The sequence below is a fragment of the Erpetoichthys calabaricus genome, chromosome 7 (genome assembly GCF_900747795.2).
Source record: "Erpetoichthys calabaricus chromosome 7, fErpCal1.3, whole genome shotgun sequence".
Lineage (NCBI taxonomy): Eukaryota > Metazoa > Chordata > Cladistia > Polypteriformes > Polypteridae > Erpetoichthys > Erpetoichthys calabaricus.
In genome coordinates, this window is record NC_041400.2 from 156015325 (window position 1) to 156034909 (window position 19585).

The 19585-nt window shown below is 33.4% G+C and overlaps 1 protein-coding gene across 1 annotated transcript in view; it reads left to right on the forward strand.

Moving 5' to 3' along the window:
- Positions 1-4447: 4447 nt before the first annotated feature.
- The window catches only part of cfap299 (cilia and flagella associated protein 299), a 381432-nt gene continuing 366294 nt past the window's right edge, over positions 4448-19585 (forward strand). Inside the window, exon 1 of the mRNA XM_028805607.2 lies at positions 4448-4603. Coding sequence (XP_028661440.1) covers positions 4493-4603 — 111 coding nt within the window. The 5' untranslated portion in view covers positions 4448-4492. The remainder of the gene's footprint in view (positions 4604-19585) is intronic.

Sequence of the window (19585 nt, forward strand, 5' to 3'; positions counted from 1 at the left end):
TGTACTGTAAATTTAAAGTTGGGATTTAAAAATAGACCAATGAAAAAATATTTGTACAGAAATGCTGACATGATGAAATTGTTAGTCCACTGAAGTCCTTGAAAGACCGCTTTATAGAAATATGTAACATAACATGTTAGACACCTTCTGAATGTGTTGCAAATTTTGATAAACCGCAAATAACTGTGAGATGTCTAGTCAAATCATTTTAACACATTTTAAACACATATTTTTCTAGATTTTAAACTTGCCTTGCAATTCACAAACTTTTCAAGCTCTCACATATCTACAGTATAGAAATACCTGTTAAGAATGTTGTAAAACATTTTTTGTACCTTTTTATAGCATTTTTTTTTTTGCTCTATATTCACTTATAGAGTAAGCTATTGTTAAACTGGCTGGTTGATTAGCTTGGCGGAGTGGGATCTCTACAAATGTAGCAGATAAACTTACAGCTAACTGGCATATTGTCTGCGGAATGCTACATGATTCAATGACAGTACATGTAAGTAATAATAGGATGTACATCTTTGCAAAGTTTGTGCTGATTTCTTGAAGTTTGCTTTTTGCTGTATATTTCCACTCAGCCCTAAAGGGTTTGAACTGTTGTATCTATTTATTTATTTGTTTTACATTTCAGGGAGCTGTTCTGTCCAAGGTCAGTACAGGATTTGCAACTGCTGTTACCATAACAGATTCTGACATCCCTACAACCTTGAACAGGACCATGTGGGTTCCGAAACTGACAATTTTATTGGGTTCTTATTCATCCTTGAAAAAATGTATTAATATATTATTTATTTATTTAGCTTCTGTAAAAAGCAAAATTTCCCTCTTGGGACAAATAAAGCACTATCTATCTATCTATCTATCTATCTATCTATCTATCTATCTATCTATCTATCTATCTATCTATCTATCTATCTATCTATCTATCTATCTATCTATCTATCTATCTATCTATCTATCTATCTATCTATCTATCTATCTATCTACCATGGTTTCAACTCATAGTTATTTTAATTAAACAACACTTCACAAGGTTGAGGTTAACTATAGGCCACAAACTGTGCTTATTTTGCTTGTTTATGGAAGTTTCTGTCTTCTCTAATTGAACTCTCTGAAATATAGCAGATTTCATCCTACTGTACTTTCCATATGTAAGAAGAGAAGAACTACTGTATAAACCCAGCTTAACTCTGCCCACTACTGTAAGCAATAAAAACACTCACCATTCCATCCTTTAACTGCCCAGGCAAAGACAACAGGAAGTGTGCTTATGCAGGCTAATTGAAGAAAAGAAAACACTATTACAGTCTATGAGGTTTTGCCCAGTAGAACCCTTTACTTTGTTTCTATGTATTTATTTCATACAACACATTCATTAAGTACACTGGCAGCGGAAATTCAAGTGCAGCAACATGGGAGCCTTCAGGTGGTCGTACATCCCAAGTGTTGGTGGAGTGACCCAGAAAATTGGCAAGCAGTATTAAACTAAGAGAACTTCAGAAGTGGTAACCTCTTGAATATCAGAGGACACAAAGAAAGAAAGATTGGTGGGAAATGGAGGGGGAGAGAGAAAGAGAAACAGATGTGGGTAAGTGTACAAGGCACAAAATTGGCATGCTGTAGGCATGAAACACCTGTATTTGTAAGGTCAGAGTGGAGCAGGGGTTATTTTTTTTCCTCAGGATTTTGTACCTTGATTTTCCTTTATTTATTCATTTCAGGTACTGTTTGTGTGTTCAGAAGTGTTGCATTATGTGCTTAAAGGAATACTACACCAAAGTAAGATATTTTCCTGATATATTACTTACTCTATGTACTTTATAGTGGTGGCAGAGAAAAAAATTAAGAGAGAAAGGAAAGTTTATGGCTACAACAGAAGTCAATAGTGACCAGTGCTGTACAATGGCGAATGATGTATAAAATGTTCATGGAAAAAACGAAAACAAAAATCTCACGTTACTTATGTCATAAAATGCATATGTCTGGTATCCAGTCAGTTTCTTAAAATGTCCAAAATTAATACTTTTTTGCTAAAATATTGTTAAACAGACACTTCTGGAATGATCAGTGTTTACATAAACAGAAATCCTAAAGATTAATTGGAAGGACTTTTCGAAATGAATGATGGGGAGAGGCAGGTTTTCTAATCAAAACGTCATTCCCATGTGGCTTTAGTTCACTGTTTAGGATGTGTATTTTGTAAGTATTTATTTATTTATTGTTACATGTTTAAAACTGAATGTTCTGGATACAATGAATGGGGAATCTAGAAAAATTAGTACATAATTTGGAATTAAAACTTATGGCATCCACAACTGAAACTGAAAACCTTAGTTTATTTAGATAAGCCGATTGTTCATTCTGAATCTGAAATAGTGTAAATTTAAGTTCTTTCAGAGTGCACCTCAATTCTACTTTTTGGTATTCACTTTTTAAAAATATTTCATCAAAGACCTGTATTATGATAAACACAATTAATTGGGAACAGCAGATACTATATGGGGAAGCATATATACTTGCAGGCGCAAATGCATAATCTTGGATGGAGATGCAAAAATTGGGCAGTTGTTAGAGCAAAGCTATATAATTGTGGGTTTCGAATCTCATCTGGATAACAGACCATATGAAACTTGCACTTCCTACCCCTATGACCTAGGTTTTCATTCCACACCCACAGCCAAAATTGCTAGGGAGATTGGCTTCTCTACATTGCCACAATGTGAGTGGGCCTTGTGGATGGCTTTCTGGCTTGTGCCTGAGGCTGTCAACTATAGAAAGCCTTTATAATTTGATATTTTGTGTTTAAAATTTGATCTCTTCTATTGAAAGCTTGATATCAAGAATTTTTGTTAAATACCAAGATTTAAAAATGTATTTCCAAAATTCACAATTTTAATCTTAACCTTTTAAACAAGCCCTGCGATGGACTTGTGCCCTGTCCAGGGTTTGTTGCTGCCTTGCACCCTATGCTAGCTGGGATAGGCTCCAGTAGACCCCTGTGACCCTGTTCAGGAGTAAGCAGGTTAGAAAATCATTGACTGACCGACCTTTTAAACATATGACATTAAATTTTAAAATCTTGAGATATATTTTTTAAAGTTAACATCAAATGATGCCACATTTAAAAATCTTGAAATTTAATTTTAAAATGTTGACAAAATCTACACCACAAACACTGCTGACAGATTAATCTGCTTTACTTTTAACTACTAGTTAATATTTGTTTATTACATGGTCATATCTAATTTGAGAAACTTTATATTAAATTTGAAAATGCTGATATTCAATTTTAATTTTTAAAATATTGATATAAAATTATCAACAACCTGCTATAAAATTTTAAAAACTGAATAATTTTTCAGAGATAGATATCAAACATGAGCCCACATCAACTCATGAATATGAGTTGTTAAATGGATAATATCAAATAGTAAAACCACAACATCACATTTCTAAACACTGTCACATTTTGAAATGGCGGTATTAAATTTCCAAAATGTTGGTATCAAAATTCAGAAACCTTGATTTCAGCTTTCAAAAACATGACATCACATTTATAACTAAATACTGTACTTAGTATTTTTTCAACAACTCTTGTGTTCCTGTACAACTTGCTTCCTATTCATTTTAGCTCGTTTCTTGACACGTTAGCAATGACTTTAACATTTTCAGATTTCAGCTATACATAAGGATTAGTCAGATTGAATGGTTTTAGAAAGCATTTTTGCGGAGACTGCAAAGTTAGCGTTAAAGTTGTTAATTTTTAGGAGTATGTAATTTTGTAAGAGTGGCCGAAAGAAGAAGAAGAAAAAGTATGCATGCCAAAGCAAAATTTCCAGCCGTTTCAATCAGTCTCCTGGATTAAAATATCAGCACCTCCGTCTTCGTTATTTTGAACCTTCTCACAGACTCGCCTGACACAATTAAATACTGTATCATGTTCTTTGAACGATCTACATGGGGCGGCATCTGCGCCGTTTAATAAAGCGGCCCAGTCATATATTACTTTAAAACGACTGGGTGAAGTAACCGTTCTTCTTGAAAACTTCGGCTACTGCGTTCGATTTCAAAGTTAAAAATATTATTAAAATTTCCAAACGTTCTAAAACTTTGAAAAATCCGATGTATATTTCAAAAAGTTATCAAGTTTAAAAGTGATGTTATTAAATTTAAATAAACGATATCAGTATTTCAATCTTTATATAATAACAAAGGTGATTTAATTCTAAAACGGCTTGTCATACGTAAGATGCAGTTTGAACTTGACTGCTTATTGCTGTGTTCTCAGGTATAGACCCATCCATCTATTTTCCTAACCCACTTGTTCAAGGCCTCTTGCATATGATTGGCTCTCTAAAAAATGATTGGCGGGTATTTGTCCACACTCTGGGCACTCTTTGTTTCTCTCTCCGCCCAGTCTCGTTCCAGGAGGAGGTCTCTGTTTCTATGGCACCGTACGGCTACCGCTCTGTAAACAACCAAAATGGAGGAAGACAAGGCAACTGCGGCTTTTGACAATGTAATAACAGAGTTTGAAACTTATGAAGACTTTTTGGACTCGCAAATCTCACCAATGGATTTATATTACCTGGAGGTAACGTACGATGTAAAATACATTGTCAGTGGAGAACGTCTTTCCACATGGCCTAGAGGTATCGCAGAATAATTTAATATGTGCAGAATACAGAGACAAAATTAAAACGATTCCATCTATTTGACGTTTGGGCTAAAACCCCGAACAGTCAAAAGACGCGAAGATTGATTTTTGGAAGTTTAAACATGACATCAGCATGTGCTTATACATTTCAATAGTTCATTTTTCAAAGGTGATACATCATGCAGTAACTTACCTGAATTATTCCTATTACTGGATATGATGGCTACATGTTGCTTTCAACGTTAGCATGGGCACTATGACTGACTTGCGGCTACACAGCCATAGGAAAAGTTTACTGCTCAAAGTTTTATCTTTGATAGCTCATGCAACTTCAAACAGATTTTCACTTCTATTCATTTAAGAATCAACTTTGCCTCAGATGTTTCTCCTAAAATTCCTTAGGAGAAATAGCTTAGACAAAAAGGAGATATACGATACAAAATAAAAGGAGATAAAATTAAGAATTTGGTTTGAAAAGCATGGAATATTTTGTGAGTTCTCTTCTAGTCTTGTTCTAATTACTTTTAAGACTTATATTTTTTACTTAATATTGGACTGATGACTTTTCCCAGGTGAAAAAAAGTATATCCATCCATCCATTTTCCAACCCGCTGAATCCGAACACAGGGTCACGGGGGTCTGCTGGAGCCAATCCCAGCCAACACTGGGCACAAGGCAGGAACCAATCCCGGGCAGGATGCCAACCCTCCGCAGGACACACACAAACACACCCACACACCAAGCACACACTAGGGCCAATTTAGAATCTCCAATCCACCTAACCTGCATGTCTTTGGACTGTGGGAGGAAACTGGAGCGCCCGGAGGAAACCCACGCAGACACGGGGAGAACATGCAAAGTCCACGCAGGGTGGACTCGGGTAGCAAACCCGGGTCTCCTAATTGTGAGGCAGCCGCGCTACCACTGTGCCACCGTGCCACCCAAAAAGTATACTGAAGTGTATTCAAATCTAGTGTGCTAAAGTACACAAAATATACTTGGGCCAGGACTAATGAAATTTCAAATGTGTTAAATTGAAACAAATAAGTTTGTGCTAAATGTATTTAAATTGTACACAATATCAACTTTATTTGTGTTAAATATACTTGAACGTACTGAAGTGGAACATTTTAAATATTTTTCAGTATAATTAAATTGTATTGCTTTATATGTACTTTTAAAGAAATCTACGCATACTTGCAATAGATTTAAAATATACTTTTATTTATTAAAATGTACTTTATTTATTATAAATCAATGGCCCTGAGCTTCAGCACCAAAAAAGAACAATATAAAACACAACAACAAAAATTCAATCTAAATTCAAGATAACATTTCTAACTAACCCTTTTCTTGAAAAATGCTCATTTATAAAGAAAGCTCAACTAAACTAAAAAGCATTTAAAACAAAAAGTCACTTCTTTCTAGAAAACTTCATTGTTGATTTCAGTCTCATGTACAATGTAAAATATGAATAATAAAAGTAGTAATGATATTGATAATCTTGTACTTTTTTTACACATTTATATGTTGCACAGTTTCTGTGTGATGTTAGAGAGTTTGTTGATAAGCTCCTCCTGTATCTTCCGCATCACTGCTATTGTTGTTCAGAAGTAATCTGTAGTGGAAAAAGGAATATATCAAAACTTTTTAAAGTACAAGTAGATTGCTACTGTATCTACTATGTGTTATGCATACACAATACTTGCTGTCAAGCACATTTTGATCAGTCAGGTTCTGCTGGGATCCCTCATGATCCTGATCTCCTGCAACCTGTTAAAGCTACATTACATAACTTAGCAATTAATTTGACACACTTTGACAATTATAGTAAAGTGAAAGTAAAGTTCCCAAATGCATACATCAGTGTATTTCCATAGTGATGACATCATTATTTTATGTTTGTCTTGAGAAAGGCTACATCAGTCACAAACTACTTACTTGGTGTTCATGGCAGCATTTGTGGTTCTGGCCCTGAATGAGAAATTATCAAAATGTCAAGATAGCAGTGGCTTTCTGATGTGGTCTTTGTTACACAATTATATAAAATAACATTTTGAAAATATTTTGTCACAGCACATGAAAGTATTATAATGCCCATGGGTGCATGCATTAGTGTAGGATTACCTTTCAGGTGAATTCTATTTTTTGGTGATGTGGTCCATAAGGCACAACTTAAACCTGAAAAAATGCATACTACTTTAATACCATAATGGGAGGGCAAATGTTTACTTCACACATTATAAGACTATTCATTAAACACTGATATGTAGTTTGTTGGAAAAAATATATGGTCGAGCAGTAGGCCTCACATAACATGCATACCTGCATGTTGTAAAGAGGCTGACCTGTCATTGGGACTGTACATTTGGTGGGGTCCTGTTAAAAGAAAAAAAGTGTAATTTAAATATCTTGATCTTTCATCATCATGCATATATCTTTTCTTTTGAATGAATGAACAATGTATACAGACCACACAGAGTGTACTAAGCAAAGACAAAATACCTTCAGTATGAGGAGTGTCATGCCAAATGGATGACCAAACAGGGTGGTAAGCAAGGCTACCAAAATGCATACGTCAGTATATTTCCATAGTGATGACACCATTATTTTATCTTTTCAAGTTTGTCCTGAAAATAGTTGCATCAATCACAATGGTAGCGCTTTTTGTTCTGCCCCTAATTGAGAAAATCGTTAAAATGACAAGTTAGCAGGTTTTGTGATGTTGTCTTTGTTATGCACTATCCAGGCTAAACAAAAATGGAAATTAAAAGTATCACATGTTAACAATTTAATACTTAAAACTGACAAGACAACTTACTTTTATTAAATACTAGCCATCCCCTGCGGCTCTGCCCGTGTAGTAGTGAAACAGGACAAACTTCAAAAATCAGTAAGCAAACAGGTATTGGTAACTAAGTGGAGGCAAGGCACACTCCAAAACGCAGAGGTAGAGCGACTTGAACGGAGGCTTGCACGTGAGTGAGGAGGGTCCTGCCTGGCTCCCATCTCCTGACATCATGCTTCCCCCTCCCCTTGGCCTGCGTCCTCTGTCTCGGATTAGCGTGAATATATCGCTCCTGCAAGCGAACTATGATTCTTAGCGTGATGAAAGAAGTCGCAAAATCCATTGGAATGTTCAAGCAAATTATAGAAAAAAACCCAATCTAAATCATAGTTCTCTCGTGAAAAGTGGACACAAAGACAGACAGACGTTGGATTTTATATATATATAGAGATCGGAGATTGCGAGGCTGATGGTATGTGTCATCATCTTCATCACTTGATGAAAGTGCAACATTGTACTTCTGATTTGGCCTAAAATAAGATTTTCTGGTTAGCATAAAACAATATATCACAGATGAACAGTTGAGATGAGTTTTGTGAAATTTTATGTCTAAGATTCTCTCTCTTCCTTGTGCTTCCAGGATCTGTGTCCAAGCTGAATCTGTTTTCTGATGGCAGCAAGTAGTTATGAGCATTCTCATATGCATCTGAAAAACAACACCAAAAGGGCTTTTCTAATTGTACTGTGCTGCCAAAATTGGCAAAGATTGCACAAAGTAGTACTTACCCTGATTCTCGATACACAGATGTGAATTGCTGTCTTTGTTATTTAGATAGCCAGGCAATAATAACTGTAAATGATAAACTTAAGGTGGCTTATATTTTTTCACTATGAATGAAGCTTATTTAATTATTTCAGCGGCCTACTTCCATCATTTGGCAACATGTACCTTCGTCTCTGAGCCCTCTGCATTGGCGCTGCCTCTGGTAATTCTACGTTTATGATGGCATCTCCATGTAACACAGAGTCATTAATCATACCTTATGGTGCCAGAATCTGCATGAGTTATGAAAATTCTCCCCATGTATTTATAGATTTATTGTTATTTGTACAAAGTAAATGAAACTTATGTCTTTATTCTTCATCTTTTTTCTTTTACAAAAACGTGCTGTCGAGTTTTTGTGAGCAGGTCTTTTTGATGTACTGCAATCAATTAGCATCACTCGCATTTTTGAAGCTGAATGAGGCCTTTTATGATGCTAGCTTCTGAGATATGTGGTTGGTTGTGAGCATAAAGAGGCGTTTCTAGGCTCTGATAACTTCCTGAAATATCCCAGAATGCTTTTTTGCATCTTTTATTGTTGCACGGTTTAAAACAGGTTTCCAGTCCAAATCGGGTCCAAATCCAGTCTATTCAGGGATGTCTACTGTCCGTAAAAGACAGTACAAAAACTCCATGGAGATAATACACCCCTCACCACACCAGTGTGAGAACTCCATGGGTGTTCCACTAACTAGAGCGAGTGTAAAACTGCTCCTTTTAGAGAGACAGTAAGACATTTTGCTTCTCAGTAAAAATTCCAGAGTTCTAGAAATGTTGTCCCCAAAGAATTAATAAATATTGATGTGTATTAAATTCCAATATTTTTAAATTGTAGTTAATCTTTGGGGTATCAGAAATGTTTGTTTCAAACATTTTCAGTGGCCAATTTTTCATGGTAATGTGGCCCAATTTAAGCCCATTACCTGCTGTCAAAACAATTTGTATACTGTAGTTCACATCATATTGAAACAACATTATTAATTAATTCATCCTGTAGTGGTATACGAATCAATACATTAATTTATTAAAAGAACATTTTATTAGCTTTTTAAAAGTTTTCTTTAACACTTTAAAAATTATTTTTTAAAAGAATCATTAAAACTATTGTCTAAAATGAAAATGGTATAATTCTTAATAAATGTACATTAACATATTTTAAATAAAGTGTTTAAAATGTATCTTATACAAAGTAAACAACACACTTTACTTGTGAACTAGTATGCTTATATACAAAAAAGGAAATTTACATTTATAATATACTATTTTAAAGTATACAAAAAATACACCAAACTGTACTTTCAAACAACTATACTTAAGTTCCAGTATGCTTAAGTACATTTCCATTTAAAATATACTTTTTGAAGTGTACATACTTACAATTGAAGTGCATTTGAAGAAAATGTATTTCTGTTATAATTTTAAAAATTGTAGCACATTATTGATATATTTTAGTATGCTATTTTTTCACCAGGATATCCAAGGTGATGTAGCACATTTGAGATACATGAGGTTACGTTTCTTTTGTTTTTTTCAATTGGAGCCCAGGCAGATGAAGTGACCTGATCATGGTCACACAGTGCCAGTCACAGGATTTGAACCCACAAACTCAGGGTTGAAATTTAGTTTTCTTAACCACTACTCCACAAAACCTGCCTTTTATTCCAGAATGACTGTGATCTAGTTGGAGCACAGCAGTATCAATTTGAGCAACTAATAGTATTACTCAGAAGCAAAAACTATGATTTTGTAATTATAGTAAACTGTTTTATTAACATAAACAACTGTCCATACATTTCACCATATACAGTATTACTGGGCACACAATGCAAATCATTTCAAATTGCAAAAAAATGTGAAGACATTGCTTGGAAAATCTGAGCCAGTTGTGTGACTTTACTGAGGTCTCTGCTGAATCTCAAGAGGAGATTCTTGTGAGACTACCAGGGTATTTTTTCCAAAGGAGAAAAATATGAGAAGCATGAAACAAAAGAGCATGTCTCCATTTTTTTCCAGTGGAAACCAAAAATATATTAAGGAGATCTCTTTTTTTGATTTTTCATTCCTTTGGGCAGACCCATACACAGCCAAGTTCAATACACTGTGTGTCCTGACACATAGCTATCATAACCATCATTAAAAGTATCTGCAATTTGTGCCAAAGTAGCCTTTCTGCTGTCCTGTACAAGACAGGATAGCCTTAGTTGACCTTTTACATTGATGAATCTTGGCCGCCTAATACCCTATTAATGCTTTGTGTTTTTTCCTTTCTTGTACCACTGTCAGAAGATACTCATCACAGCTGACTATGAACACCCCCCAAGCCTTGCTCTGACACAATTGTCTGGCCATAATGATTTATCAAAAGTCAGCTTCCCATGTCTTTAATGTTCAAGATGTCAACCACAAGTACCCAGTGTCAGCTTACCATCTAATATACCACTGATCTTGACATATCATCATTACAAGATAGTTGAATAGTTGTCATTTACTTCATATGGGAGTGGTCATAACGTTCTGTATCATCAGTGCATTTATGCTCTTATTATGTCCAGAGCTTTGAACAGTGGCTGGTGGTTGACAATTCTAATACTTGGTTTATTATACAATTTTGTATTTAGTCCATTACAAGGTTAATTAATGTGTACATAGTACAATGAAATTCTTAAGTTCATTTTTTTCTCAGAATTGTGACAGTCAACACTAAAAAGAGATTTACAAAAAAAACATAATTATTGATAAAAATATTTTAGGTATATTCAAGTGTAAGAACTGTCAGCATTTTATTTTTTCTTATTCAGTTTAGACGTTTTGATTTCCTACACTTAAAAATGAGCTCATAAGGGAACATTTCATATGTGAACATAATAACCTAGATTGCATGAAAATAAGACATTGAAATAATTCTTTTTTATTAAATAATTTTGATGATTACTTGGTTGAATTGGCACACTCTCTTTGCCAGTTATCGGAATGTTTGCATTTAGCACCTTGGTCTTTAAGTTACCATGCAAGTTCCTGGGTTTTTAACCAGACACCAAAAAATAGCAAAAGCAAGAGAGGGGATGTGGACAAACTGGGTAAGCAAATGATAGTTTATAAAGTAGGAAAGATCAGACAAAGTATTGGTCTTTAAAGGGAGAAGTCAAAGTATAGGTGAGCAGTGAGATTGAAAAAAAAATCCAAAGAGTGAGTGAAAATATGCTAGTTATTACAATAAAATGCAAGGCTTTAATTGGCTGTGATCATGTTATAGAGAAAATGGTGCTGTTTGTGATATTAGGTACAATGATTTTGTATTTTAAAAGAGAGACAATATGATAACTATAAAAGTTAATGAATAGTGAATAGTTGGTATGATAAATAATAAAGTAGTTAGTATGGTAAAAGTTCATATTTTTATATGGTACACTTACAAACATTTTGAAGATACTTTTTTAGATGTGGGGATTTTTTTTTTAATCAAAAATGCAAAAAGCTTAATGCATAACCATACGACTCTTGCTGGCAGTTTTCGCATGTGAAACTAATTGTCCTAATAAGGTACACTCGCCTTGTTTTTGTGCATTCCTGTAGTTACTGTCACATTTTCTGTCGAAGTATGTAAGGAGGTAAAAATGCACATATTAGGAAAAAGGTAAAGACTGTATTAAAATTGAATGTCCCAGGGACTTGACATTCAAGCAATTGGATCTGCATCACATTATCCAAATGATGCCAAGAGGCAAGAAGGTGACATGTGAGGAAATCCACTGAGGGACTAACAATTAGTTTTATAAAGAGTTCAAATAAAGAGTTCCAAATAACACTGGCCTCTAAAGAAGTGTGACAATAAGAAACCATTACTCAAAACAAATCTTCTTCAAGCACATTTAGAGTGAGCCAACTAGGTTTTGGGAGAAGGTCTTTTGATCATTAAGACAGCTTCCTGGCAAAAATTTAAAGAACTATGTTTGGTGAAAATATAACACTGCTTATACCCCAAGAAGCACGATCCCAGTTATAAAATATGGCAGTGTCATACTTTTTGATGCTTCTTACGTGTAGGGTCAAGGTAGTTATCTAATATGTAGAGAAAACACGTGGTGCACAGTACTGGATATTGTACATTGAAGCTTGTTTGAGTTTGGCCAATAAAAGCCAAACCTTTCAGCGAAGCAAAAAAAAACAAGTGCAGAGCGAAAGCAGTATTTTAAGGGCTTAAGAGTAAAAAATGGACAGAATCTGTGACATTATTTGAAAATGGCGGTTCAAAAACACTATCCTAGAAACTTAAATTAGCTGAAGCAAAGTTGACAAGAATACAGAGAAAAAACATTCCTAACCATCATGAAAAACTTGTGGAGACACCTACTGCAAAAGACTTGAAGCAGTTATTGTAGCAAAAATCAGTTCAGTCAAATATTAATTTGCATGGCCTGAATACACAGCAAACAGCATATGCTTAAGATACAGTGAAAAATAGTCACACAGCTATTCCAGGATGGAGAATTGGGATTATTGACAATATCAATTGACAGATAGCTTATTGTGTCTTTACAATTTAGGTTCTTGCACATGTGAGTTTGTAAAAAATGCAGATTGGATCAAGGTCTGTAAATACCTGTTGTTGCTGGATTTCTAAATTTATTTCTGTAGCTAGCACATTTTAATACATAGGAGGTAGCTCAAAGTGCTTTAAGAAATGTCAAGGAAATATTTATAAGCAAAGCAAAACAAATTGAAATTAGATAAGAATAATAATGAATAAATAACATACAAAATAAATCCATACTTTTAATAAGATAAATATATGATTAATAGAGAGGTGGATTCCTTATGTGTATAATCTATTTTAAGTCTCAAAAGATGAGTCCAGTGATAAGGTCAGATGGCTGGAAAGGACAGAAAAAAAGCTTCAGTTAAGCTGGAGAATAAAACAAAATCTGCAAGGGTTCCAAGGCCAAAAAACTGCTCAACACCCAATGGGCATTCTACCTAGAATACATGTTCTTAAGTACTTCCTTATTGTTTTTTTGGACTTTGTCTAGCCTTTGCTCTCATGGTTAGTTGAGGTTTGATCAGGTGAAGGTGGCTCAGAACACCACTATAGAAAAAACTGAACTGAAAAAGTTGAAATTAATAATGATTTCTAATTCATAGAATAATAAGATAATTCTATGCATATGTAATTTATTAAAAGTAGGACTAAAATCTGGCTATGAAAAATAAAAAAATAAAACAGGTTTTAAATAGTTTTTTTAAATGATCCACCGTGTTAGCCAAGCATATCTCTAATGTTAAAGTATTCCATTCCATTTTGGTGCATAACTGTAAAAGGCCACCTCACCACTTCTTTTATGCTTTGCTTTTGGAATAATAAGCAGCTCACTATTAGAATATCTAAGTTTGCGACTTAGAAAGTAGGGGGACAGGCACACCAAAATATAGGAAGGGGCAAGATTGTTTATGACTTTGTATACCATTAACAGCATTATAAAGTAAATTCTAAAGAACACAGGTAACCAATGTAATGATGCTAAGGCTGGTGAGATGTGCTTAGATTTTCCTTTTCTGGTTAAGATTCTTGCTGCTGCACTCTTAACTAACTGCAAATGATATATATCTTTCTTAGATTTTCCAGTTAGGAGTGCATTACAGTAATCTAATTAACTAAAAAAAAGTGAATGATTTTTTTCAGCATCTTACAATGTTATAAGAGGTATACCTTTTGCAATATTCATTGAATGGAATAATGCAGTTCTAGTAATATGGATATAGAGTTTAGGTCAGAGTCCATGATTACACCCAAATTCTATACTTCCACCTTGACTTTAAATGAAAAGTATTTAAGTTTATTTCTAATGCCATCATTATTTCCATTATTACCAACAACTAAGATTTTAATTATTTTCCTTATTTAGCTTGTAGAAATTACTACTCATCCTTTCAAGTAAGATGCTGGATCAGAGAGCCCAGAGAGCCAGAATCATCAATATTTGACATATTTGAAAATTCGTAAATGGTCTGGGTAGTTTTGCAAGGCACCATACAGTAAATGGAGTGAATGTGCCTTGAATAATTTTACTTATTTGCACTACACCAGTGGTTACCAACATTGGTCGTGGGGTCCCATGTGGCTGCAATCAAAGGTCAATTCCAGCTTTTAATTTCACCTCAAACTTAACTTGTTTGTTCCCTGTTTTCCACTGTTATTGTATGAAACCAAAAGCACACAAAAGGAATTGTTTACTTTTCAAAGGAATTTAGCAAACATTTACTTATTTTATACACAGAAACCAATTATTTTTCCTGATGTTTCCTATTAAGGATTGACATTTTAATTTTTTTATTCCACTGGTTGGACATTCTGTTTACTGTTAAACACATATGTATGTTTATACCAATGCATGCTTTTTATTTATGTTGTTTAGAAGAAATTAAAATATTATGAAATAAAATAATATTTTAAAACTCTAGTAAAGGTAATTTTTAAATAATTTTAAATACTAATTAAATGAATTTTAAAGCATCAAAGCTATTAGTCCCAGGTCCCCAAATTCCTTGGTCAGTCTGATGTTCTGCAGTTTCTAAGGGTACACTCAAACAGCAATGTTTTCAGATACAGCAAAACAGCACAAACATTAAATTCAGGAAGTCTGCAGTAAGGAGATTGTGAGTTTACTTCCTGGGTCCTTCCTGCATGGAGAGGGCTTTGATTAGTGAGAAAAGCGCTATATAAATGAAAAGAATTATTATTATTACTAATTTAGAACTTGAAATGAGAAACCTGTAACCATAATGTTTATCAGAGTGTAATATTGAGTGCCATATCTGCAGATTAGTTTTCAACCCTAGAGCAACACTCTAGCTGCTATTTTTTTTTATAAAGCCAAAAATTACATTTAACTTGTAGTTTGTGGCTTTGTTAAATTAGATGACTTATTTAGGTTTTTGTTGACACAGTGGCTGGTGCAGTTGTTTATGGATCATCCATCAGAGGTTTAAATACTATGTCCTGCCATTGTCTGCGCGAGGGGTTCTTGTTCAGGTAATCCAGTTTTGCTCCAACATTCATTCCAATGATTGGGACATGCAAATAAATCTGCATGTTTTTGGGGATGTGAATGAAAAATTATACCCAAGCAGAAAACTTACTATTATACATGGAGAACATGGAAGTTCCACATTAACAATGACTTGGCTTACCACTGTGCCACCGTGCCACCCATGGCTTTATGGTATAAACATTTAGACCAAATAGCACTGTTAAAAACTGTGATGATCATGCAATTAAACACATCAGCCAATTTTAAATGAAAACCATTCCAATATGTATAACTAATAAACGTGAAATATGGCATCTGTCAGTGAATTGTAATTGTTAATAGCAGTTTCTGGTCCATCTAGGATAATGCAAGATACATCACAATTACTCTGTGGTTATCTTTACAACTCTCCTAGCTCATAGTCACATTTTGCACATTTGGGAAATACATAACCCATGTAAGATATTTAAATGGAATACAGATGTATTGTTTTATTTACAATAAAAAAAAAATAATATACTGAATAATTACTTCAGTACATATCAGCACTTTTTAATGCAATCCTGAAATACCTGTAGCTGTCTTTCAAATATTTACCATACTCAATCATTTTAAATCTTGGAGGTGTTTTAACAGTCTTTGACTATCCTCCTTCTACTATTTTTAATTTAAACTTTCCTGTCTCATTTTTTCATCTGAGCACCAAGTCATGTTTACTTTCAGATATAGTATACTTCCATATCTATCAACATTTTCTTTAGATGGGGTCTTAAGACTCCTTAGTGTGATCTAAAGTTCATTTAGCAAAGCCAGCTAAGGTTATCAAGGTGTTTGCTTATAAAAAAGTAATTTTGTTATACTATGAAAAAGGTAGAATACAATAAATAGGAGAATAAAATACATTTTTATTAACTTATCGGGGAATCTTCAATTAATTTGACTGGCTTAGATGGCTAATAGTTTTTATTTCCAATTAGCTCCTGATATTTTTTACCTATTTTTAATTTTTTGCATAATCTGATGTTTTGTGTATTAAATTGGAAATAGATGACGGTGTGTTTTCATTTCATAGATGTGGAAAAAACTGTATATTTTTAGCTTTCTTAAGTGAATAGATCACTTCACTTTCTTTTTAGTGTACAGTACTTGTAAAGATTTTGATCATCTTTTCTTTTCTGAACATTGTGCTGTGATCGTCTACTTTACTTTGATGAGCAGGCAGCCACACAAGTAAAATGTATTACCTGATCTGAGGCAATGTACGATTCAATGTTGTGTACATTTAGTCACTGAAATGTAGGGTTAGAGGTCAAATGTCAATACTTCATTTATGTCAGTTCTTGTTTTTTGTATGGGATATGTGTGATCCATGGGGAGATATCAAGTTAGTTCTCAGTACTTGAAAGAAAAAAAAAAGAAAATATCTCTGGCTCTATTATACCTTGGAAGTGACTGTGGCTCAAATTTAAAATGAATGTCTTATCACAAAAAAAAAAGTCCAAAACAGTAATTTTCATACTTTTTCAACAATTGACATTGCACTCAGTAAATCATGAAGTAGGTATGCACTACAGCAGGCTTTTCCACTGCTGGTGATGCTTAACTCTAATGGGGTGTTTAAGCACAAACATGTGATACTTTTGTTGTTACATATGAGTCTAATTATGGAGTATTTTGTGACTGTAGCAGGAAACACATTTATAGCTGCCATATGGATAGTATCATCTATGAAAATGCTAGCAGCATAATTTTCTACCAGCTGATTTAAACACAGTTGAAATTCAAGTGTTATAATAAACAGTTCATCACAGTGAATTAGACTTTATTTCATATAGTGCATTTCAAAATGTTGAATTCTGTCAAAAAGTTCTTTTCAAAATGATTGCAGTTATAGTACTGTACATAGAAGATGCAAGCCACTTTGATGCAAGGCCATACAATTTGATGTGAAAAATATAGTTTAGTATATATTAGGACAATAAAATTTTAATATATTTTAGGATACTCAGACTCTTAACTTTAAATTCATATTTGTATCTATACATTTATAACATTCCAAAAATAAGATAAAAAAGTGCTTAGTTCATTGTTAGACATTGGACAACTTGGATGGTCTAAAGTCTTTCATAAATTCAACAAAACTAACACACTCTTCATAAGCTTTAATGAAAATGGACATTAGAGGATAAAACTGACCAATAAGTATTTAGAATCCTTTGATAGGTATTTCCTAAGGTGATTAATCATTACATTTTATATGTAAATAAAGGTATGTATAGAGCAAGAAAGAAAACTTCCAGGTTTCCACTGAATTTTATTTGTAGAGTACTGATTTTAAGTTGTAGTTCACAAAGAAAAGGAATTCTAACTAGGTTTGCACAGCTAGATAAAATCCCTTTAATACTGATATAATTTACTTGCAAGTGTGCAAATAATTTGAATGTTAAGGCAAAATATTAAATGTGTCATTCATGCACATTAAATAATCAATATACAGTTCGGCTTACATTTTTACGAAAAGCAACTTTTTCTCCTGTAGCACTGTTTTATTTTTATGAAATTTCCAAAGATATCTCTTTAAGTATGTTTATAGATGAGAAAATGAGTAAAGAGACATAGCTTGTCCATTCTGCTGTTTGGTTTTTGGTGATGTTGAAAAAATGTAAATCAACATCAGATGACTAAAACAGATAGCTAATTCATTTAAAATTCCAGTGAGATCTTTGCAGAAGAGATGTGTTATGTATATAGCCACAAATAACCATTTCAGGTTTTTGAAACACTCATTTTGACCACGCACTAATTCAATCATTCATTTTTATGATTCCACTTTTTCAGGTATTTTATGGGGAAGATGGTGGTCTTCCACCTAAATCTGAGTTTCTCATAAACCATTAACCCAGTACTGTTTAAAACCCTTTAATCTATGAATCAGGAATGTATGGTAACATTAGAGTTTATAAGATAGTTTTACCTAATTTTATACTATACCTGATTTATTTCCCATAACACTCTACAAAATAAAAAGTGAGATTATGAAGCGCACATTTCCAGAAAAGTATATCTGTAATGATTGTTTACCGGAGCATGCTAGTCAGTGTGGAGCACAATGATTATAATAAGGAAAGCATCCTTTATATAAAAACAAGAACGTGGAGAGTATTTAAATGGTATTAATGTTGTAGAATACCCAAAACAAATCTGTATGTACAGTTATTAGAAGAATCTAAATCTATATGTTTTTTGATAAATACGTCCATGAATTTCAGAGGGCAGATGACAAAGGCTTAGATGACAAAGCATTTGATACATAACTCCTGTACTTTAACAGGATGATATCTATTTTAATTAATTGTGAAATCTGAAAAAAGAGTGGATCTTGTTATTAATATTAATAGCTATAATATTTTTAAAAAGATGTGCATTCAAAATGCAATATTTTATAAGAAATTATCACAGTAAAGTAACCAGTGTTAAATTACATTTTAAATTGTACATATGGGTCTGCTCTCCCCATATATACAATTCAAATAGATACTTTGATACCATAAGAGTTAATTTAACACTGGCTATAGTTTTACAATGAAGTCACCAAGTGATTCTTGATTTGATTTACAAATGATTTATTGTGATAAATATATAATTGGAAGAATATTGTGATTGTAGAGACCATTTGGATCTTTTAGGTTCATTTTTTGGTTAAAGTCTGTAATTTGTAACTAGTTTAAAGAATAATATCAATGTATGACTACATTCAATGGATAGATGACTGAAATGTTTTTTGCATATTCCTCAGACATGCAAGCTATTTCGGTCTTCTACCTGGGGTCTGCAAATTCTCCCTCTGTCTCCAGGTAGCCCAGCATCTCCGGACCCTCTATGAATGTATGTGGATGTGTGAGTAAGTGTGTTCTTCTATGGGCTGGTGTCCACTCAGTAACAGTTCTCCTCTTTTGAATAATACAACTGCATAATTACAAAATTGATAGGCTTGTAATATAACCATTTTTACAACATCTAAAAAGGCATTATAGTGCACCTTTAGAATATTGCATTAAGTTCTAAACACTGTAAGAACTATAGAATTACTACATACAGCTAAATATAATTCTGTTCTAGAAATTGTAGAATAGTTACATTCACACATTTACATAACATCCTACACTTACATTATACTGTAATATTTGTGTTAATGTTTGTTTTGATAATTTAAAGTTTTAGTTATCAATCAGTAACTCATATGCATTCTGTATATTTATATCTCTTAGCAATGGCATAAATAA